Source organism: Thunnus maccoyii, chromosome 3 (genome assembly GCF_910596095.1).
Source record: "Thunnus maccoyii chromosome 3, fThuMac1.1, whole genome shotgun sequence".
Lineage (NCBI taxonomy): Eukaryota > Metazoa > Chordata > Actinopteri > Scombriformes > Scombridae > Thunnus > Thunnus maccoyii.
This window is the reverse complement of record NC_056535.1, coordinates 3,010,674-3,034,515: the sequence shown is the minus strand read 5'-3', so window position 1 is coordinate 3,034,515 and position 23,842 is coordinate 3,010,674. Positions and strand designations below refer to the sequence as shown.

The 23,842-nt window shown below is 41.5% G+C and overlaps 1 protein-coding gene across 3 annotated transcripts in view; it reads right to left on the bottom strand.

The window, feature by feature from the left end:
• Positions 1 to 23,842, bottom strand: part of plxnb1b (plexin b1b) — a 116,922-nt gene that overhangs the window by 13,795 nt on the left and 79,285 nt on the right. For all 3 annotated transcript variants that reach the window (XM_042406154.1, XM_042406152.1, XM_042406155.1), the window contains 10 exons: positions 23,595 to 23,777; positions 13,191 to 13,319; positions 12,764 to 12,864; positions 10,843 to 10,975; positions 8,206 to 8,362; positions 5,956 to 6,064; positions 3,778 to 3,886; positions 2,360 to 3,316; positions 275 to 409; positions 32 to 154 (listed from right to left, as the gene is read on the bottom strand). In XM_042406154.1, coding sequence (XP_042262088.1) covers positions 32 to 154; positions 275 to 409; positions 2,360 to 3,316; positions 3,778 to 3,886; positions 5,956 to 6,064; positions 8,206 to 8,362; positions 10,843 to 10,975; positions 12,764 to 12,864; positions 13,191 to 13,319; positions 23,595 to 23,777 — 2,136 coding nt within the window. The remainder of the gene's footprint in view (positions 1 to 31; positions 155 to 274; positions 410 to 2,359; positions 3,317 to 3,777; positions 3,887 to 5,955; positions 6,065 to 8,205; positions 8,363 to 10,842; positions 10,976 to 12,763; positions 12,865 to 13,190; positions 13,320 to 23,594; positions 23,778 to 23,842) is intronic.

Below are 23,842 nucleotides of genomic sequence, written 5' to 3'. Positions count from 1 at the left end.
TGAAGTAATCAGTGAGCGCACAATATCAGACCTGATGTAGCTGACAGGTGATGTCAAAGTTCGATGGATTCATGTCATCCGTCTCTACGTAGGCGTCCACGACCACCGTCTGCCCCTCAATGACCAACACACACTCATAGTCCAGCTCTGTGTCCTGTACACACACACACACACAGAAGGCTGTCTTTGGTGAACAGTTCACCAGCCAGGAAAACAGAATCATCCTTGTCATGTGTTGAGGCTAAGAGTGTGTGTGTGTGTGTGTGTGTTGTACCTGATAGAGGTGCAGGTTGCGGGCTAGTAAAGTGATCTTCCTCTCCACTCTGACAGGCAGCAGTGATGAACCCTGAACCTTCTCCACACAGGGACAAGCTGAGGATCCCCAGCTCACATAGGAGCCCTCGTCCCCCTGTTGCCCAATACACAAAGACACACACACACACGCACAAGTATTAACACACAAGTTCTCTCTTTCTCACTCTGTGTTAATTTCTACATCCACATACACACAACATTTCCTTATGATCCTGTGGGATGGCCAATCAAACTAACCATTTGTGCACATTTTTAAGGGATTTTATGTAAATATTAAAGCATCTTTATAATTATTTTGATGGTATGAGTTTACTTGTAGAAAAATGAGACAATCCTGGTGTGCACAGCTGTCTGCCACACTGTCTTTTTAGATACTACCACTGGAGGCGACGAAGTTGGAAACTTTAAATTATAAACAGGTGTTTGACACCACTAAGCTGGAGATGGTTACTTTAAAGGGGAACTCCAGCGATTTCACATTTTATCAGTATGTGTTTCCAGCTGTTGGGGAGTACTACTGCATATGTGACAAAAAGTAGTATAAAGCTTTTTGTGTCTCCAGAGGGAGCTGTGTGAAATCTGATAAATTACGTCAAGTGATGTCACTCGACTGAGGTCAGTGTTGGTTGCAGCTTAAGACTACAAGTTTGAAAATGAAACAAATCTGAGGGTGTGGAGTTAAAAAGAAGTGAGGTTAGCAGACCTCTGTAGCTCCTCATCTCTGCTGGAGGCTAGCAGCTCCAGGCTACATTAGCCGATACTAGCATAACACACCCAAATCTGTCCAGTTGAGTGAGTTGAATCAAATGGAATTGTGGGTAATGTAGCTGCCTGGTTTTGAAATGGAATTTAAAAAAACAATATCTCTGGTTCTGCTACAGTTAAATCCATTTTTAAACTATCCATCATGAGTCTGACGGTGTTATAGGATATACCATTGGTTATAGGTTATACTCTTATTACGCCACTATCAGAGGATACATACATGTGACCTCATTTTTTATTGTTCCCAAGCTTTGAAAGCTGGCACATGAGGTATGTTTACTTTACCCTTGTGCTTTAATTGCAATTTATATTTTTTTAAAATATATAATTTTGTTATTTTATGCCTTTTTTACACTCTAACTTATGACCATACAGCACTTGTTACAATTGTCATAAAATGTGCTATACAAATTAGTGCTTGACTGATAAATGGACCTGCCTTAACCAATATATTGTTATTAGATTTTTTAAGTTCTCAAATATAAATATCAGTATTGGCCTCAATAATCCAGTGTCAGTAAATAGAGGTATTACTTCACTATCAGCAGCTTGTCATCATTACCATCACTGGCCAGCTTTGCAGCTGTTATCAATATATATAACTCCATTATTTCTATATTAGTGAGTAATGTCAAGGTTACCACTAATAAGTTTTTATAGTTTGTCTATTGAACACTAAGCAGGTTTACTTAGAAGCTGACTGTTCTGTAACTGACTGGTTGAAAGGTCCTAAACAACAAGCAGCTACATTATTTGATCTGATTCTATTCATGTAGAAACAAGATCAACATAATACCCCATTTAATACCATGTAGACCACTGTACTTTCATTCATAGTTCATTCATTCAGCCTTATGATTCTGACAGATATATGACCCAGTGTGAGAAATAACTACCATCTCGCTTTCATTCACACACAAACACATACGTAGAATTCTCAAAGAAAAACTAACTTTCAAAGTGTTTTTTTTAAAAAGTAACACTGAGCTGTGCAGTAAATGCGGAAATCAGCAAACATGAAAGCATTTACACACAAAAAAAAACAACTGCTGTAGCAGCCGTTTTTCTTGGTATCAGTCCATAAAGCAAAAGAACAAAAAGAGCGCAGGTGTCAGATGGTAAAGGAAGAGCAGGGAAACAGGAAAGACTGGGAAGCTGATTTGAGCTTTGTTCCTTTAGTAGTTTAGAGTCCAGTCAGGAGCTGCGAGCGCTGGGAGGCTGCTGAAGCTTTGAGAAGAAGAAGAAGTAGAAGAAGTAGTACAGAGGCGGCGGAACTCACCGGGAGGAAGGCATCAGCTGGATCATACTGGTAATCCAGCTCTGAGTCAGTATCCAGGAGGTGGGGGTAGGCGGGGGGGGCGTGGTCGACCTCACCGTCACCTGACAGCACGGTGGCAGCTGAGAAAGTGGCTGTGTCATTTTCTGTGTGGACGGCGCGCTCAGCGTGGTCGTCCACTTCCTCCTTTGGCAAGAGCAGCACCTCAGGATCTGCACCTTGGCTCCCTGCCTCAGTGTGGGAGTCTCGCGGGGGCAGTGAGGTGGGTGTCGGGGGCAGGTCCAGGTAGAGGGAGGGCTCAGAGTCAGCCGGTTCACCCATGGGGAAGGGCGTGGGCAGAGGAAAGCCAGATGAAGTTAGGGTGGGAGGCTCTGCCGGACTCAGTGTGCCCTCAGCTTCCTGGGTGTTGCTGGGGGGCAACTCCGTCACCACCTCTAAGGGGGAGTAGTCCGGGTCAGGGGGTGGGATCATGAGAGGCACCACAGGGTCCAGATCCTCGCTCAGACCATCAGCCGTGGTGACGGGCACCAGCTCTGCAGCCACCATGACGACACTGGGAGTGACTGCGGTGCCTTCAGTGTCACTTTGAGTGACGATGACCAGCTCAGTCTCCTCTTCCTTCCAGGTGGTGACCTTGGGGGGTGCAGGAGTGTTGGGTGCTGCCGTGGTGGGAACCAGGGTGCTGGCAGGCTGAGGGGGCAGGGTGGTGGGTGGGGTCGTCGGCTCAGGGCTGGTTGTGGTTGTGGGTGGGGTAGTGGGTGCGGGCGGGGTGGTTGGCTCCTGAGTGGTTGCTACAGTGACGAGAGCTATGGTTGTTGCTGCCGTGGCGACAGTTGTCGTTGTGGGAGTTGTCGTGGTGGTTGTCACAGTGGTGGTTGTCGGGGTAGCAGTTGTGGTAGAGGGCGGAGTGATGACTTTGATAGTTTTGGTTGTGGGAGGAGCTGAGGTGGGGAGTTTGAACTGGGGGGAGGAGGAGGAGGAGGAGGGGAGGACATGAGGAGAGGGTGAGACAGATAAAAATAAAAAACTAATGGCCAAAAGAAAAATGGAAATAACCAGACTCACAGACTGAACCTAAATGTGATGTTGAACACATAACCTGCTGTTATTGTGTTACTGTTGCTTATGACACATGCACAGCAATGATGTTTTGTAAGACCAAGTTATGTATGCTTGTACTGACATATGAGGTCAAATAAAACATTCATGGGCATTCATGAATGTATGTAACAATGCAACATTTGATAGTTCATATTTACTTACCAGCTTCTTAGGTATGGCTATGAACAATGTTCTTATGAGCAGTAAATGTACTTCTTTGGCTCAAGTTTGGAAAAGTGGTGATTGTGTGAAACTCAAGAATGCAACTTTAGGTATTTCACACCTCAGTCTCTGCTGTTTGGTGTCATGTTGTCACTTACATGTTGGTTGTAGATGACGACCCCCTCCTCACAGGTGGGCTTATGGGTACACGAGTGCTGGTGAACACACCAGTTACAGCCCCATCGGCTCAAAACACAACCACGGCAACTGCAGGCAGATATAACAGAATGTACACATTAGAGACAGTAAATAATAGCCTGTGTGGAAGGACTTGGAACAAGCAGAAGGGAAACAGTGAGTCAGGAATTGGAGCTGTGAGGAGAAAAGTGGAGAGAGGTCTGATAGTAGTAGTATGGGCTTTTTATCTAGAAGTAGGAGACAGAAAGAGAACAGGATGGTATAGAGAAAGCACGATGCAGCTACTGTTGCTTCTACCACACAGAATAATCCAATTGCTGCCAATCTGCCCCCAGTGGTAAGAAAGGTCAGTGGTCTAATTGAATTGAACCACAGTTTCTTATCTGTAGTTGGCAGAGGAGAGGAAGGCCAACACAGACAGAGAGGGAGGCTGATAGAGTGAACATGCGTCCGACAGTGAATCATCCAATTTCATCTGGGCTCAGTATTATTTTTTTTATGTTCAAAAGAAATCTGCAGCATAATCAGCAGATTTTTTTATCTTTAATTTCTGTCATTAGAATCATACAATGATTTGTCCTCATCATAAGTTTACATCATTGTAAACTGTCCTCTGACAGTAGCACACTGCTACTTTTAGTGGAGCGGAAACATAATATCCTGTTGAACATCGGTTTAAACCAGACATCCTGAAAAATTCGGGACAGCTCCGAATTACAAGCAGTTGTCCCAAATCCCGAATCCTGTCCTGTTTGTCCTGAAAGTTAAACTAAAGACAAGTTTTGTTTAGTGTAGCTGCAGGCAGCCGCAGAGAAGGATCTGACATCATCATCACACAGACAGATGTCATAGATACTGCATGTAATGGATAATGATTTACTCACTGTTACATAAAACACAGTCACTGTGTTTCCTTTTCCTAATAAGAGACGGTTGACTTCATGAACAAAATAATACATTTGAAGCGTTGAGTTTTGACTTTCATGTGTTTTACTGTTGACACTGAGTGGTGGATTCACAAATGGATTGCACCCACTGCTGGCACCATGAATTGCACATCATTTGCAACCGCTATCTGCCCCGTCTTAAGGTCCGATTCACAAAAGATATTGTGCTAATGAATGATATGACGGCGCAAACACACCCATGACGTTTACAGCTGAGTGTGATTTGCCCTTGTTTTGTTGTTTTCTGATTGAGAGAGCAGCAGTGTTTCAGCCTTTTCTCCATATTTCAGCACACAGATTGGTTCATAATGAAAATTGCAGAGAGCAAAAAAAGCCTCAAATTGAGTGTCTTTAATTAGCAGAGGTAAAAAAAAAACCTGAAAAGATTAGGTACTGAAAAAGCCTTAAAATCAGAAAGAAAGTTTTGTGCACTGCAGAGCAGGAGAACTGGTAATAACCTGATGAATGTATAGTTAGAAAAAATCATTGTCAGCCAACTAAAGTATAAACGGATCATGGATCTTCAGCTTCATGAGCAACACTTTGGCTTAGTGATAAAGTGATTGTGTTTTTATATTTTCAACCTAAAAGCAGAAGTAAAAACATGATATGTGACTGAATGCTCTGTGAATGTCATGTAACAGATTCCTATCATCACTTGCTTTTGAGCCCACTGAACGCGCTTATTTTTGGACATTTTTAGCAACATTACAATTATTTAAACAAAAGACACCCATCAAATATTGAATGTTTTCCTTCACTCATATGATGGAGATCTTTTCAGACCACAGCCAGTCAGTATGATTATGGGGCAGGTTAAAACCAGGAGCACAGCTGAGTCATGTGATGAGCATATGCAGAGGTGGAGAGACTACTGAGAGAGAGTGAAGGGCAGGAGTCAGGTGCCTGCAGCCTTCACAGACATGTGTTGTTGATATATAAGTTGGGATATATGGACATGAAAGAGCTGGAGTATAAGAGTATTTAAAGTACAAGGCTCACAGGTTTGGAGAGAACAATTAAAGCAAGAGAGCGAGAAGAAAAGACATTAGAGACAAGTGTAGGGTGAATTGATGGAGAGTCAAAGTCTCAGATAGAGAATAAGACTTGATTATAATATCTGTAGTTATACAGTGAGTCGAGCAGAGCGGACAGGAGAGCAGAGATGATAATTCATCAGTGGTAACTCACGGCATGCTGCCAGACAGCTGCTTAACAGCCGTGCAGTCGTAGAAGGTGAAATCCCTCGCTGTGACGGTGACGTCGCCAAAACGGAGAGACAAGGTGACTGTGACGAAGTCTGAGGAGAACATTGACACAGACAAAGAGGGGACACAGCATGAGGAAGAGCTGAGAACAATACTCAGCACGGAGCAGAGCGAGCAGGGCTCTGAAAATATTTGGCTAGGCTTATCGTCTCTGATTCAGAAAGTCTGGGATGAGTATGATGTTCCTCAGAAACACAGTGAGAGAACGTGGGAGAAGGTTTGGTCCAGACAGCCAAAACACAGAGGCTAATAAAACCCATGTGCAGCCCTCCATCCTCAGCCCAGTGAGAGCAGACATAAACACAGCAGGGCTCAAGGCCTTTAAACACATGCTCTACACGTATAACAGCACTTCTCTCTACAGTATGTTACCCTGTTTTCAAGCTGCATGGAGCTTCAATGCAGTGACGCTTGATATGAAAAAAATCAGTCATAATAAAATGTGATGTTTAAGGACAGGTGGGGTAATCATTTTGCTAATTTATTTTGTTTCTCTTCATATTAAACTAATCTCACTTTGGTGTCTGTTTACAACCTGTCTGGTCATGTGACTGCTCATGTTTCTTGCCTTGTCAAACTTGTTTTTAGTGATGTCACCGAGCTCCCAGATCTCAATAATTAACCGATAGAAATGATGGACAAAACTACAGAAATAAAACCAAAGTTGTATGAAGCTGTACAGCAAACTCATGTCGACTAGCCAGCCAGTCTGCATCACCTTTAAAGGACACATTCACAATATTTCAAATCTGTCTTAAAACAACAGTCAGGTGCCCAACTGAACATTGAAATAGACTTTTTGCCATAATCATTCCTCCTGTTCATACTGACCATTAGAAGATCCCTTCATACAGTAATGCACTTACAATGGAAGTGATGGGGGATAAAATCCACTTCTGTGCAAAAATGGAAGCTAATATGAAGCTTCAGTGTCCAATTGAGTCAAATCAAGTAGATATCTTTCAACATTACAGTCTTTTTAGTGCCAAAGTCCCTCTTTTTGTTACTATACTTCCACCACAGTTCAACAGGGAAACACTGTCTGAGGAAACACAAGGAGGGAATTTGATGCTAAAAAGACTGTAAATGTGGCAGATATCCACTTTTTTTGGCCTTCATCAATTACATTGAAAACATATTTGAAGGGGATCTTCTGTCCCATCTGACAGTGATGTTACTTTGCTGCCTCTGTGTCTTCAGTTTAATCTGGGACATTCAGTTTCACATCAGTTTAGTACAAACAAGGCCTCTATAAGCATGATTTATAAAGTTAATAGCTTAGCAACCATCTATCTGCCACAAAGTGATGACATCATGATTGTTTCTGTGGCTTTTGTGGTCTTTCAGAAAGCTTTTAACCACTGAGTAAAGGTACTATAAATCACTGCTGAGCTGACAATGCTGATTTCACCTCAGTGTGAAAATCTACTTTCAGTTGGAGGATTTAAGTGTTAAAGTTTTGTTCGTTCATGCACTGAAGAGGCTTTTGTTCGACAGTCAGGTGAGAGTCTGATCTCCGACTTTAAACAGCTGCATTTACTGGCCTTCAGCTGCGTCTTTCATTAAGTGAACGCTGGCACTAAACCTCTTTAAGTAAAGGTAAGCCACAGCTAGATCCCTAAATACAGCCTGTGTGTCCATTTCTCAGTAAACCCCCCCCCCCAGGCTGATTCTCTCTAAGCAGGAATGCAGGCATGGGAACCAGTATATGTGTGTGTGTGTTTGAGACACACAGAGAGACATAAATCATGTGAATGTTTGGGTGAGTGTGACCTCTGTAGACGCTTCAATTTTTTATTTACAAGCCCCTTTAATCTTCCTTCATAAACTATCAACCAACCAAATAAACCAAAGTACATATCAAACCTACAGATTTATGCTTTAAAATACAGATTACTCCCTGCTGTGTAAGCTGGTTTAGAAAAAAATGGATTGAGTTAGCCTAGATTCATGGAAACATGGATTGCACTGTATGTGTGTGTGTGTGTGTGTGTTACATATACACATACACATATATATATATATATATATACAGAAACACACACGCAAAGATACATCACATTACAGGATGCAACCAAATCCTTCAATCATAAAGTTGAAAAGTTCAAATCAGTAATTAAAGTCAGGCTTCCAAAACAACAAACGCACAAGTCCAGGGTTAAAAAGCACTCACCCTGCCCTGGAGGCACCATGGGTACCCGGCTGGTGTCGGGGGAGTGGCAGGTGACCCCGGTTTCGGTGACAGTGGCAGGGCTGTGGCTGTCCTGGAAGAAGCAGGAGTAGGATTCGCCTTTTTCTAACACTGGAAGTCCTGGGACTGACAGAGACACCTGAGGGAAGACCAGAGGAAAAGTCATCAAACTGCTGGTACATCATCTCAAAACATTTTTAATGTGACAGACTTCAAAAACATAGTTCTAAGACACATTGAAATCACTTTATGCCACGATGTAACTCTGATATCTGGAGTTCTTTCTGTCATTCCATCCACACAATTTGATTTCACATGTGACTCCCAACTCCTGTTTCACCAGACTGCTGCTGCTGCTGCTTGTTAGACTGAGAACCCGGCATTAGTAAGTCCACACCTGTGCTGCTGCAGAGGACAGTGAAGGTCATAATGACAGTAAGTGATTAAACTGTCGGAAAACATAAATCTAATCTGCTCACTTGTAAATGTCAATGTGGAATAATTAGATTTGAAATTGGATTTCCCTGCTGCAGGATCATGAATCATACTGATCAAACTCTTTGAAGATTATACTCTTTGTCATTTTTTATTTTGGCTCCACCTGTTTTGCTCATTCATGTGATGTTTATGTATTGCAATTCTAAGATATCATGTCTGAGTCTAACAGTATGACCAATAAAGTGATGTCTTTCAGTGATGTGATGTCTTTGATTGTGCTTCATTCAATCAGTAACTTCATCAGTAGCTTATGTTTCACAACTCATTGTACTACACCTTCAACAAATCCAAATGTTTTGTATCTTGAGTTAACTTTTCAAATATAAAAGCCATTCTTTATAAAAATGGATCACTGCAAGGTCTTATGAACTCCTTTGGCTTCCAGCGTTGAAGGCATACTATGCAGGATTTGTCAGTTGGTGTTTGCAAACACAGCATTCAAAGTTGGCTCCTCTTCCTCAGCAACACCAGAGCGACAGAGAGCGAGAGAGAGAGAGAGCAGCGATGGTTGAGCGAGCTAGAGAGTGAGCGGCGCTGGCGAGAACAAAGCCGTTAATCGGATAAATAAAATGTTTTCTGATTGTTTCACAGCGATTACATTCTAAAGCACACAAAAAACACACCCACACCTCCGCAAAACCCTGCAGGAAGGTGCCGCGTTGCTGGATTTTGTGTGAATGCAGCTTCATCCTGTCGGCTGTGGCCTCTCTGCTCTGCGTGTGTGTAGCTCAGTCCTGCCCTCGGTCAAGCAGACACACACACCTGCTGCTCTTTATACATCCATGAAACAGAGAGCAGAGCAGAGGAGAGAGACGGAGACAGCCATGTAACCTGGTCGCTACGCTACAAGTCCAGACCTCACACCCTGCACACTGTTATTGGCTGGTGGCTACACACCCACTGCCCAAAGGTTGATGCCCAGAAGCCTCCAGAACACAGCAAAATAATAAGAAAATATAGGCAGAGTCTCTGCAGATAAATACACAGCCACACACTTCTAGTGGGTCATAAATGATGATTGAGAGGGATTATTTTTGTACAAGTCTATATATTGTTTTTTAGGGAAATCCTGCATAGTAAGCCATTTTCAAGAGTAATTTTTTTTTTTTTTAGCATTTTTGCCTTTATTAATAGGAATCAAACCACAGATGTTGTAGTAATATAGTGTGCATCTTAACTTCTGCAGTTTTATTCACCAGCACAGCCCTTTTAAATGCTGTTGTCCACAAATCTTTCCCTCATTTCAAAATAAATGAACCCTGAGCAAGTACTACTTTTTTGGGTAAGACAATCTGACCAGAAACTAGCTACCTCAGCATACATTAGTAATGCATTCCTATGGCAGTGGCACAGATGAAAGCATGTTTTTCTGATCACCAATGTGGTGATCCTCAATACTAGATCCATGACAACATACCCCAACTATATACACCTAGAATTACAAGACAATTCATTCTTGAGTCGTCCTCTCCAACAGCATGATGTAACAAAGTGTGTGAACTGTATATATTTTGTGTCTCTGCTGCTATCCACAGGCACCATCTTCCACACAGACGACTGATACTGCACCAGTACATGACAGGACTGGGCCCTGATCGCTATCTTCTCTTGACACCCTGAACTCACATATCCAACACATGCACGTGCACACACACACACACACACACAGCCAAGTTACAGTAAATCTCCCACCTCAGCTGATAAAGGATTCTGGGATGAGTTATGGCGAAGTGATCCTGAGCTTTATGGCTTTTGGTATGTGAGGAGAGTGTTATTATAGGGGGGGGGACATGTACAGACAGAACATGACCATGGACATACTGTACCCATAGCGATGACTTGAAAGATACTCTTAAGCTTAAAGCTTGTAGCTGGTTAGGTGGATGGTTATCTTAATCTGAAGTCAACAGGAACTAGATGTCTTTCTGTCAACAAATTCTGTTTACAAAGACAATCTTCCTTAAATCCTCTTTCAAGACGTGCATGGACGTGTGTGTAATAGTTTTGTTTTGTTCAAATCAAACTCCTCTGCTGCTCAATAACCAAATGTGTAAATGTGTTAACTAAACATGTCACGGCCTTGAACAGAGTGTATATACTGTAAGTGTCCTGCAGACTCACCGTCCTGCTCTCCTCCCTGCTGACATTGGAGGGATTGAGGTCTTGGATGACCAGACACTGCTGCTCCATGTCAAAGCTCCACAGCCACTGACCGGGTTGCTTCCCACGAGCACACTCTGACTGCAACACACATCTGCAGGGGGAAACATCAAGGCTGCACTGTTACATCATGTAAAGTGTATTTAATATGAGCTGAAGTCAGGCTCTCCATCTCTGTCTCTCTCACTCTACATAACGTTTACTATCAAATTAAACTATGAAAATGACTTTCAGGATATCCTGCTGATCCATAAATCATACTGAGATTGTAAAACTGCACAGCAACTCCTTCCTGGACTATTAACTTGTCTGCTTTCCACTCCAGCTGGACTAAAAACAACACAACCTAATGTAAGGAATGTGTGAAACAGAAGTTCAACAAAAAAATAAAACAGGACTTAGAAAGGACAAGCAACAAGGAGACAAGGAAATGTAACCAGGAGGAAAATGAACAGAGGAGTAAACAAGGAAAGAGAGGAGGGGGAAAGATCCAGGTGAGAGGGAGGTGGGAGGCCAGGTGGTGAGGTAGAGGAGAGAGGAGAGGGGGGGAGGAGACACAGATGGGATGCAGGGGTAGATTTCTTTCATCACACTCAAACACAACCCCACCAGAGCAAACATGACTTGGCAAAAACACTTAAAAAACTAACACATGTGTCAGCAGCTTTCTCGTCCACTGACACTTCACAACATGTCAGCACTGAACATTTTTGTAAAATTTATAGTGGTTTGTACTTTAAAAATTCTTATAAACAGAGCAGAACAGAACAAGAAGCAGTCAGTACTGGTTTTAATAAATCTCATCATGTAAAACTTAGTATAAGAGTATGTTAAATGTAGCAAAACTTATAGACACTGCTATGTACAAACTTAGTTTTTTGACTTTACAACTCTACTTGTGCTACAGTACATTTTAGCATTTTCCATTATCCAGTAAGTGTCACTTGAGGCCACAGCGGCTGCTCTTCAGCAGAGGTTTAACAGGCTCGCTTTTAACATGAAGTGTTGCACTGTGGTGTTCAGTATACAGGCATAATGCATCTGTCACTTGAAGGGGAACGCCACAGACTTTACACATCAGTGTGTGTTTCCAGGTGTTGGGGAGGACTACTGCATATGTATAAAAAGTGGTATAAAGCCTTTTGTGTGTCTAGAGGGAGCTGTGTGAAATCTGATCAATTGTCAGTGTAAATTGGGGCTGAAGTTTGAAAATGAAACAAATCTGAGGGTGTGGAGTTAGAAAGAAGTGAGGTTAGCAGCTCCAGGCTACATTAGCCGCTACTAGCATAACACACCCAAATGCCTGACTGAACTGTCTGCAGTCAAGTTGCATTGTGGGCAATAGGTGCCAGGTTTGGAAGAATGCATGGACAGTTTTTTTTAAAGTTGAGAATCTGACAATGTTACTCAGTTTCCCTCCTGGAGGATTAATAAAGTATTTTGTATCATATTGTATCATAATGTTATGGGAGTGCCATGCTAACCTCTGCAAGGTACTCAGTTAACAGTGACAATGGAATTTAATAATATTTCACTATTATCAGTATTAGCAGCTTTATTCATGATCAGAAATGATACTTTTCATATGTTTCAACTGAAGGAGAGCTTAGCTGTACCAAAAGTCATGTCTTCAAATTGTTCATTTTGTCAAATGAACCTAAACATATTCAAATTACACTGAGATGACTGCTGTAACCAGCCAATGTTTCATATTTTGTTCTTGATAAATGATCATTTATCAATTATCAATCACACTCAATTATGAGAATTGTCACAGATTCATTTGTTGATCAACTACTTGATTCATGGACTAAGTAACCCCCCTACTACAATAGATGAGTGCATTTCTAAGACTGGAGTTTCCTGCCGGTGTGTATCTCACCTTCCCTCCAGGACACACCAGCCACAGTAAGGGTCGTGGGCCAGCAGGCAGGAGTGGCAGTCTGGGTGTTGCTGGCATTCAGCCACTGGCCTCTTCTGCAGCTGGAATCAGACAACACAATAATGTTCAGTCGTGCAAACCATCCACACTAAGCTCCTAGAAATCTGATTAAAAAGAATAGATGGCCCACTTTTCCAAGTGGAACAATGCAAAATGAAAATATGGTCATTAGAATAATCCCAACTACAGACTGCCTCAGTGGAAGGCAGAGAATTGAGGACAGGAACAAGAGTGTCTAAAAAATGTCTCTTTTGCTTTATTTCTACAACACAGGAAGGCGGTGTTGAGGGAAAAAAGCATGAAAAGAAGCTGAAAGTGAGTACTTGCTGTCTGGTGTGTGTGTGTGTGTGCGTGTATGTGTGTATACCATGTTAGGGGTCATGATGAAGAGATGCTCTTCTTTCTGGTCCAGGATGAGGTCTGAGCTGATGGCTGTGTTCTGCTGTATGGTGATGATGGAGTACTCCTCCACCTCGCCATTTGGCCCCAGGAACACCTGCGGAAACCAACACACACACACACACACACACACACACACACACACACACACACACACACACACACACACAAAGACAAACGGTATAATTATGTATCAATTCAATAGACATCAACAGACTGCTGAAAATAAATACGCACTGTGCTACAACTGAAAATGTAAATGTTTTAAAAATGTCCTTCTGTTAAGCCTTCATTTGAATTCACAACGTAAAAAATAGACCATTTATTATTTTTCTTTCCTGCATATTACATAACACCATTATGGCATATTTTAAAAGGATTTACCCACACATGCTATAATAAGAATTTCATTTGACTAGTTATACAATTGACAGCTCTAGAAAAATCTAGTAAGAGAACCTTGTGTAGGGATTGTAGCTATTATGTCCAAAATCAAAAACTTTGATGCTTAAAGGTACCCTGTGGTGTTTTCCTGTAATAAATAAATAAATAAATAAATTCTGTTTACATTCAGTGTCACTCACCGAAGCACACTGTGTGCATCCTTGAGGTCTAAAAAACATGTTGAAAGCATTTCCTTCCTCATAAAAGACTTAAAATGATTGAAACCTGCATTGTTTACATCTGTGGGAGCCCACTATAAAAACATTGCTCCATAGTGCTACTAGTGGTCAAAATATCTCCACAAGGTACCTTTAACTTTTAAGCAAACAAGACTGAGATGTCCTAAAAATGCTACGGATGAACTCGTATTTGAAAAAAAAGGGAAGTAGTTCTAGGAAACTCTAACAAACAATGTGAATAATTGAAATGTTATCCTGTTACCTTATAGGATTATAACATGTTGCTGTATACTGCATGTGTACAACCAAACAGCTGTTAAAAGATGCTGTGTTTATGCACACAACCACAAAAAAAAAACAACAACACAAGAATAAAGTGATAAAATAAAGAAATATATCCAGATTAGAAAATCTGCAGCACAGATGGTGAGACAAAGAGATGTCTGACAGCATCAAAAAAAATCCAAGCTGGATAGTCGGAGCTATTAAAATAAATAGCTAGACAACATTACGAGGCCTTGCTGTGCAGTCTGCTGGCTGGCTGTTAAAAGTCCAGAGCTGCTGTAGTGTGGGTTAATATAAGAGGGCAGCCTGACCGACTGCTCCACATCAGCCTTTGGATGTTATTTACAGGAGCATGAAAATCAGCTTCATTCCATCTAATATCATTAGTGAGATGTTTCACTGCAAGAGTAACAAAGACAGCAATCATGCTAATGGGAAAATCCAGCACAGGTCAGGAGGAGAAGTGTGGATTCTCTGATCTGCCCTGTGAATTCATACCAGTGTGTGTGTGTGTATAGTAGTAGTAGTAGTAGTAGTAGTAGTAGTAGTAGTAGTAGTAGTAGTAGTAGTAGTAGTAGTAGTAGTAGACACTGGAAGATCTGATGAATATGATACAGTGATACAGGCCAGGATGTCTCCCTGATGCCGGGATAATCCGATCCTCCAGGTATGTGGAGGATTTGAGTTCAGCTATGCAATCCAACACTCTTTGATCCCACAGCTCCTCAAAGACTGACTGTTCCAGCTTTAACAACTGTCCATCCAGCCTTCACTTCATTAATGAGGCTACACAACACAAGGAGCAACAGAGTAAATGACATACCTCTCTTCAAAGAAGTAAAGCAAGAGGAGATGGGAGATCCACACCCAAAGCTTCTCAAAAACATTGAATAAAATATAACAAACATGTGACAGGAGGAGTTGGAAATGTCAGAAAGTTCAACTGAACGGTGCTTAACAACCATTGCATGCTTTCTGCTGCACAAAACTGCTTTCTTCTAATGTTACGCACTGCGCTGACCTCAACAAAACAAACATTTAGAGATGGAATCTTAACTGGTCAGCAGCATGTCTTTAAGCAGCACATCTTTATAAGACTGGTGGGGTTTCAGGAATCACACTGGCTCCTGTGTCTTGATGCAAGTGTAATTTCATTTAGCTCTCTTGTTTTTCCCAGAAGCTACAATTAACCAATCACTGCACACCATGTTCATCTGCCAAGGGGCTGAGGTCATCATCACTAGGAAGTGGAGGGAGGGGAACAATATGTCGCTATCTAAACATAACATTACATTCTCCTGTCTAAACCTATACACACAACAAGGTCAATTAAACGTCAGGGAGCATGATATGAACCCAGTGATGCCAAAGTGACTAAAACATCATCACATACCTATCAGAGCCCACCAGGCTGGTATGTCAGCTGGTGTCAGTATCAGCATGTATGTCAGCATATAAATAACAAGAAACTGAAGTAAAGAAATGCCAAAAATATGTCACCATTTTATAGTTTGTCCACCAGAGAGTAGTGACAACTTTATTTTTCACCTGTAAAAACAAGCAGCTGGTACATTCCTGATGGTTTTTCATCTGTAAAATGTCCCACTCAGTATGTATCTTAGACACAGTAACAACAACAAAACATCTAAGGGATGTTAGGTGAAAAAAAAAAAGGACAGTTGGCTGATTGTTATCCAAAGTTTGGATGGAAGATAAAGCTAAAGATAAAGAAGTAAGTTTACATCCCACTAAAGGAAATAACGGTTGCTGACCGGACAGAGAAAAACAGACAGGAAGCTCCATGATTTATTATGAGAACAAGACATCACAGCTAAACTCTGAGCGCAGAGCTGGTTTAATCAGCTGGGAAATGAACTGCTGAGTGTCTGAAGTGACTGAACAACAACAAGTATAGAGGCCAGTGTGTTACACGATGTAAAGCATCAACACAGTTCTGGAAATAAATGATTCTAATAGACGCCGTCCTGCCTCACAGCTAGAACTGCTCATCCATCGTCAGTAATTACACATAATGCAGGGAAATAAATGCTTTTAATTACTCTGTTTGTTCATGAATGAGTGGATGTTCTAGATGCCATTCATATATCCAAACATTCAAGTACTGTATGTCTCCATTAGAATCACATTTACAGCAGTTACATTCATTTCTATGATCAGCATGAATCCTCCAGAGTAAAAAATAAAGCTTGTTTAGATAATGCTTTTGCATTGTGGTGTTAAAGGCAATTACCTTCATTATGAATAAAATATAAAAGATAATTCACTTTACAATGAGAGAGAGAAAAGCAGCAAACATTTCTCACATTTGAGAGACTGGAACTAGAGTCGGTATTTTCACTTGTTGATCTATGAATCAATTGATGATTTCACCTCGAGTGGTGAGTAAATTGTTCATCTTCAGATATACCTCTTTGAGGTTTTTTGTGTGTGTGCTTTGTCACTTTCTTTCATTCATGAAAACTACTTGACGTGAACACAGATGCGTTTGAATATTGATCAGCGAAACATGTATATTTCAAAATAAGACTATGATCGAATTTGTTTGTCCCAATTGATCAATTTGCTAAAAAAATACTTCTTATTGTTCAGGCGGTAATGATAACAGCCACTAGAGGGCATGGCTTAACTTTGAGTGAGTGAATGATTGAGTGACAGAATGAATGAATGAACAACTGTGCTCTGCTGATATCTTATCCTCAGAGAGGAACTGACAGGATTTATGGGCTTACTTGTATCTCAGAAACGTTACTTTAAAAAAGTGTTCTTGTTTCTTGAGAAGTTTGTTTGGGAAGATCTTTCTCCACCAGGACACAATGAAGAATGAATGAAGCTGGTAGCATTTAAATCACATTTATACTGTATGTACAGTATATTAGCCAAATCATTAAGGCTGCTACCAACATGAATTGAAATGTTCATCGTTGGTAGCTGCAGTCAGGAGGACATAGACTGACAATGTGTCCATTAACGACACTGACATTGACACTGTCTGCTGTTTTGAGCAATAACTCCACATCATTCTGAATGAGACTCTCTGTTAGGAAGTGCACGTGTCTACCAGTCAGAGATGACTGTGCACAAATAAATTATGGAGCTCCGTTAGCTGGTCACAGTGATGTATGGCTCGAGGTTTAGCTGGCACTGTGTGACGTAACCTTGTAAAAATACGTTAATGGCTGCCATTGTGCTAATTCTGCTTGTGCAGGGGGCCTCAACCGCAAGCCATTGAGAAAAAAAATGACACAAAGAGCCAACTGTGTGCAGGCGAGCTCACGATCTGTAAACTCCTGATATCAAGGGGCCTCCTTACAACTCAGTGCTCCAATGACCCTCTATCTGATACTGGTCCTTAGTCCAGTATTACATGTTATTAATAACCTAAATAGATATATGTAACACATAAACTATGTTTTGTGATTAACAAGACGAACAGCATGAAAAAAACTGCTTTCATACTTCCCAACACATAAACCACTGACATGTCCTACTAATCGCATATGCCTGTTATCCCTGTCCCTTTTCTCCCATTTTCTATCCACAACAGGCCATTCCTTGAGTCTTCTTGTGTCTGACCGAGCTTCACCCTGACCTCCATTTGAACCAACAGAAACGCTTCCATACTTGACCCCACCGTGACTCAACTGGGATCCCTGCATTTAAGCACTACACCTTCTTAATCAAACTGACAGCCTGCTGAGCGTAACGTCATTTCAGAGGAGCTTCACATGATCCGGCTGTCCGGCCCAGCACTTCTTACTGTTTACTGTGGCTGAATGAGACCAACACTTCTGTTGAGTGGCACCCACCGACAGCAGGGAGGGACATCTCCTTTATACATAACAGACTGAGTCTCTGTTATACAAGACGTTATATTTCACTACTTCCTATCCTCTACCCTGGCACTGACAAAAGGATATATAACAGCAATTTAATTCAACACAACCACAAACTACAGACAAAAAGATGAATCAACACTGTGTCAACAAAAATTGAATATGATAAGCTTCATAAAAATGTAGAGTATTTTGTGGGTCTTTGGTATTGGATTAAAATAACATCATCATAAGCCTATCTCTCCCACAATTTGCAATAACAATGTCGCAGGGTCACATTCCTCAAGAGTTGCAGCCACTCAAGCCTCAAGCCAAGCCTAATAATCAACCCTAGATCTAAACTTAATTATAACTCATTCAAAAGCCTTGTTCTTAGTCTTTCACACCCAACCTGAAAACAACCCTCCTGGCCTGACTGGTCCTGACTCTGAATTTTTATCTGAATTCTCAGAGTTTTAATCAAACTTAGTCCTTAGTACAGATACAGTAATTATAGTAGGTGACTTTAATATTCATGTGGGCATCGATAATGATAGCCTTAGCACTGTGTTTATCTCATTATTTGACTCAACTGGCTTCTCTCAGAGTGTAAATAAACCCACTCACTGTCTTAAACACACCCTCAATCTTGTTCTGATATATGGCATCAAAATTGAACATTTAATAGTTTTTCCACAAAATTCTATTTTATCAGACCATTACTTAATAACTTTTGAATTCCTATTACTGGACTACATGGCATTAGGCAAAATGTATTCACTAGATTTCTATCTGATAGTGCTGAAGCTAAATTTAAGGAAGCGATTCTATCAGCATTTAATTCAATGCCATGTCTTAATACCACAGAGGACTCTTATGCTAATTTTAGTCCCTCCCAAGCTGATCATCTTGTTGATAGTGCCGCAGGGTCACTGCGAATGACACTCGACTCCATCGTCCCTTTAAAAAGGAAGATAATAAAACGTAAGAGGTTATCTCCATGGTATAACTCCCAAACCCACAAATTAAAGCAAACATCGTGCAAGGATTTGGTGTTCCAACAAACTAGAAGAATCTCGCTTAGTCTGACAAGAAACATAAAAGAAGGCCCTCTGTAATGCCAGAGCCGCCTATTACTAGAAGAGAATAAAATCAGTCCCAGGTTCCTTTTCAGCACTTTGGCCAACATGACAAAGAAATTCTAACTATTAGAGACAAAACTCATCACCTCCTGCCCTCAACAGGCACCGATTTATCCCCAAACACAGGAACCCCTGACACAGCTGTAAAACCTGATATATATTTAGACCGTTTTCTCCAATCGACCTTCCCTAACTAACTTCAACAGATTCTTCATCCAAACCAACAACCTGTCTCTTATACCCCATCATAACTAGGCTGCCTAAGGAAGCCTTGCCCTTAGTTAGCACTTCTTTACTAGATATGATCAATCTGTCTTTAGTAACAGGCTATGTACCACGGTCCTTTAAAGTAGCTGTAATTAAACCTCTTCTTAAGAAGCCTACTCTTGATTCAGGTGTTTTAGCCAACTATAGTTCTATATCTAATCTTCCCTTTCTCTCTAAGATCCTTGAGAAAGCAGTCTCTAATCAGTTATGTGACTTTCTACATGACAATAGTTTATTTGAGGATTTTCAGTCAGGATTTAGAGCACATCATAGCACAGAGACAGCACTGGTGAAAGTTACAAATGATCTCCTAACTGCATTGGAAAAACGACTTTTCTCTGTACTTGTCTTGTTAGATCTTAGTGCTGCATTTGACACCTTTTACCATCACATTCTATTACAGAAACTGGAACAGGTTTCAGGTTGTACATGTTAATGTTCCTCCATGCACGCAAAAGTTAGACATGGTGCTCCACAAGGTTCTGTGCTTGGACCGAAACTATTCACCTTATATATGCTTCCTTTAGGTAATATTATTAGGAAACACTCCATAAATTTTCATTGTTGTGCAGATGATACTCAACTATATTTATCAATGAAGCCAGATGAAACCAATCCATTAACTAAACTCCAAGCATGCCTTAAGGACATAAAGACCTGGATGACCTGCAATTTTCTGCAACTAAACTCAGACAAAACTGAAGTTATTGTGCTTGGCCCTTAACACCTTAGAAACACATTATCTAATGATATAGCTACTCTGGATGGTATTACCCTGGCCTCCAGCACAACTGTAAGGAATCTGGTTATCTTTGATCAGGATATGTCCTTTAACTCCCACATAAAACAAGTTTCAGGGACTGCCCTTTTCACCTACGTAATATTGCAAAAATCAGGCACATCTTGTCTCAAAAAGATGCAGAAAAACTAGTTCATGCATTTGTTACTTCTTGGCTGGATTATTGCAATTCCTTATTATCAGGCTGCCCTAACAAGTCTCTAAAGACTCTCCAATGGTCCTGAATGCAGCTGCACATGTACTGACAAAAGCTAGGAAAATATATCATATTTCTCCTAATTTAGCTTCTCTGCACTGGCTTCCTGTAAAATCCAGAATAGAATTTAAAATCCTTCTCCTCACCTACAAAGCCCTTAATGGTCAGGCACCATCATATCTAGAAGAGCTCATAGTACCCTATTACCCCACTAGAACACTGCGCTCCCAGAATGCAGGCTTACTGGTGGTTCCTTGAGTCTCCGAAAGTAGAATGGGAGACAGAGCCTTCAGCTATCAGGCTCCTCTCCTGTGGAACCATCTTCTAGTTTGGGTCTGGGGTGCAGACACCCTCTCTATGTTTAAGAGTAGGCTTAAAACTTTCCTTTTTGATAAAGCTTATAGTCAGGGCCGGCCTAGGCTCGCCTTGGACCAGCCCCTAGTTCTGCTGCTATAGGCCTAGACTGCCGGGGGACTTCCCATGATGCACTGAGCTCCTCTCTCCTCCTCCTCCTCCTCTCCATCTGTACGCATTCATGTACCATTAGTGGCAGCTGTGGCTCAGGAGGTAGAGTGTGTTGTCCACTATTCGGAAGATCAGCGGTTCGATCCATCGGGGGTGTGTGTGTGTATGTGTGTGTGTGAATGATTAAAAATTCCTCCTGATGAGCAGGCACCTTGCATGGCAGCCCTGCCATCAGCATATGAATGTGTGTGTGAATGGGTGAATGTAGTATAATGTAGTGTAAAGCGCTTTGAGAGGGTGGAAGAAGTGTCCTTGGGCAAGATACTGAGGCCCAAATTGCTCCCGGAGGCTGTGCTATCGGTGTGTGTGTGTGTGTGTGTGTGTGTGTGTGTGTGTGTGTGTGTGTGTGTGAATGATTAAAAATACCTCCTGATGAGCAGGCACTTTGTATGGCAGCCCTGCCATCAGCATATGAATGTGTGTGTGAATGGGTGAATGTAGTATAATGTAGTGTAAAGTGCTTTGAATGGGTGGAAGACTAGAAAGACACTATATAAATGCAGTCCATTTACCATTAATGCATGTTACTAACTTAGCATCTTCCCCACAGTTTTGTGCTTTCTCGTCCAGCTGTGGACCGACTGCTGATCAGCTTGATGCACACCACTGCTATCATTATTAGTCATATTTCTATTATTGTTGTTATTGTTATTATTGTTGTTGTTGCTGTGCTTCTCTGTGTCCCTCTCTCTCCCCTTTCCTCCTCTGTCTTTCTCTCTCAACCCAACCGCTCAAGGCAGATGGCCTCCCACCTAGAATCTGGTTCTGCTCAAGGTTTCTTCCCGTTAAAGGGGAGTTTTTCCTTGCTCACGGGGGAATGTTGGCTCTCTGTAAAGTCAAGAGTACAGTCTTGACTTGCTCTATGTGAAAAGTGCCCAGAGATAACGTCTTTTGTGATTTGGCGCTATATAAATAAAATTGACTTGACTATTGGCAGCCATGTAGCTGAATAAACACCATATGGCCAAAATTATGTGGACACCCCTCTTCGTCTGAAGCTGTTTTTCCCGGTTTGGACTAGGCCCCTTAGGCACAATGAAGGGAGGTATTCATGCTACAGCATACAATTATATTTTAGACAATAGTCTTTGTGCCAACCCCGTACAGAAATGGTTTCGCTAATTTGGTGTGAATGAGCTTGACTGGCTTGTACAGAGCCCTGACCTCAACTCCATCCAACACCTTCAGGATGAACTGGAACACAGACTGTGAGCCAGATCTTATCAACCAAAAATCAGTGTTGGACCTCACTAATGTGGAGTGGCAGCGAATCCCTGCAGCCAGGTTCCAACATCTGGTGATTAATGCCCATGGTTTTGGAATGATATGTTCAACTATAATACATGGATGTAATGTTTGCTTGTCCAGATACTTTGGCCTATGTAGAGTATTATGTGTAATATCAGTGAACAAACAGTCAAGTTGGATTCTAAAGCTTTCAGATGCCAAGACAGATGGGAGATGCATGTAACTAGGTATATTTCCTTAATCACCATATTAATTACCATATTAACCTGAATATACTATAAGACAACCCTGATTGTAAGACCACTTGTAAGACCTCCCCTTTTCCATCACTATTTCTGGAAAAAGATAAGGAACACTTTGAATAAAACATAGAGGGCAGACACCATTCAATATCTTTTAAACGTGTAGGAATGAGAAGAAAAAGAAAAATATAACCAACAATTATATCAAACTACAGTCCTCTGGCCTTTCATGTTATATGCTATAATTTTAAAGAGAATCAGTATTAACACAGCATGCTTAGTCTTTTTGAGCTACTCATCGTGACATTTTGTGATTCCGGTAACTCTGAGCAGCTTGACAGATAATCTGATCCCTGGTCAGTTTCTGCAGTAAATTCCTTGCAGTTAAATCAAGTCCATACTAAAATCTGGTTTACCGTGAGCATTAATTCAAATGTGAGAAAGCAAAAATCAGTAGCAGCTGAGACTGGATTACCAACCAAGCAAATTGGGTAACTAGCTACACTGACTTAATGACACCAGATTTTAAAACTTGTGCCATATATGCTTGTTTTCAAATCTTTTTAATATCAATGGCTGAGTGGTCTCAGAGCACCAGAGGCACTGGTTTTCCAGGGATACACTGATGTTATCAGCTGTGTATGTGCTCGTCATTTACTGGGTAAGTGAAGTTAGTATACTGGGACAATCAAAATCTTGCATATGCAAGTGCATTCCTTTAACAACAAAATGGAAACAACTCCAGATGCAGGAGGAAGGACTCTCTGCTCCTGAGATTATTTCTGGAGCGCTCAATTGAGCCTGCCTGCCTCCGCACACTGAGTGAGACTATTTTAAACCTCCACTAGTTGGCAAGAGAATAGAGAGCAGTCGGCGTTTTGAGGTGAATGGAAAAAAGTGTTGAACTGAATGTTTGCTGGATTGACTACCACGCCTGTGCAGGGACAGATATTACAGTTCAGTGAGAAAAACCCAGCACATGTTACCCAAATAGGGTCTGAACTCAAAGTAATGACACAAGTCGTTGAGTATGCCAGACTATTACATCAGATTTCCAGCAGTAACACAATGTCTGCATAATATCACAAGCAGCAAACACAAAGCCCACCTTGTTAGTGCTTTTCTGTGCGTGTGCATCTGTGTTACAAACCCACCAGAATGCAAACTGACAACCTGTCTGTGCATGCCCTAACATCTGTGACGGTGTGTTACCTTGTGCAGGTTCCCTTTGGAGTCTCCCAGGAAGGCGATGGTATGTCCTGCCCTCATGCTGACAGACACAGCAGTGAGACGGGCGGACGGGCTGTCCAATATCGTCTCTGCTTCCACGGCGACCCGGCTGGCCATGGGGCTGGGAGTGTGGTCAGAGCCACAGGGGTAGGCATCCAGAGTGTTCTACCAATGGGGATAGAGGAAAGAGGAAAATCAGTGTATGGTGACTGCAACATGTCATCTTCAAT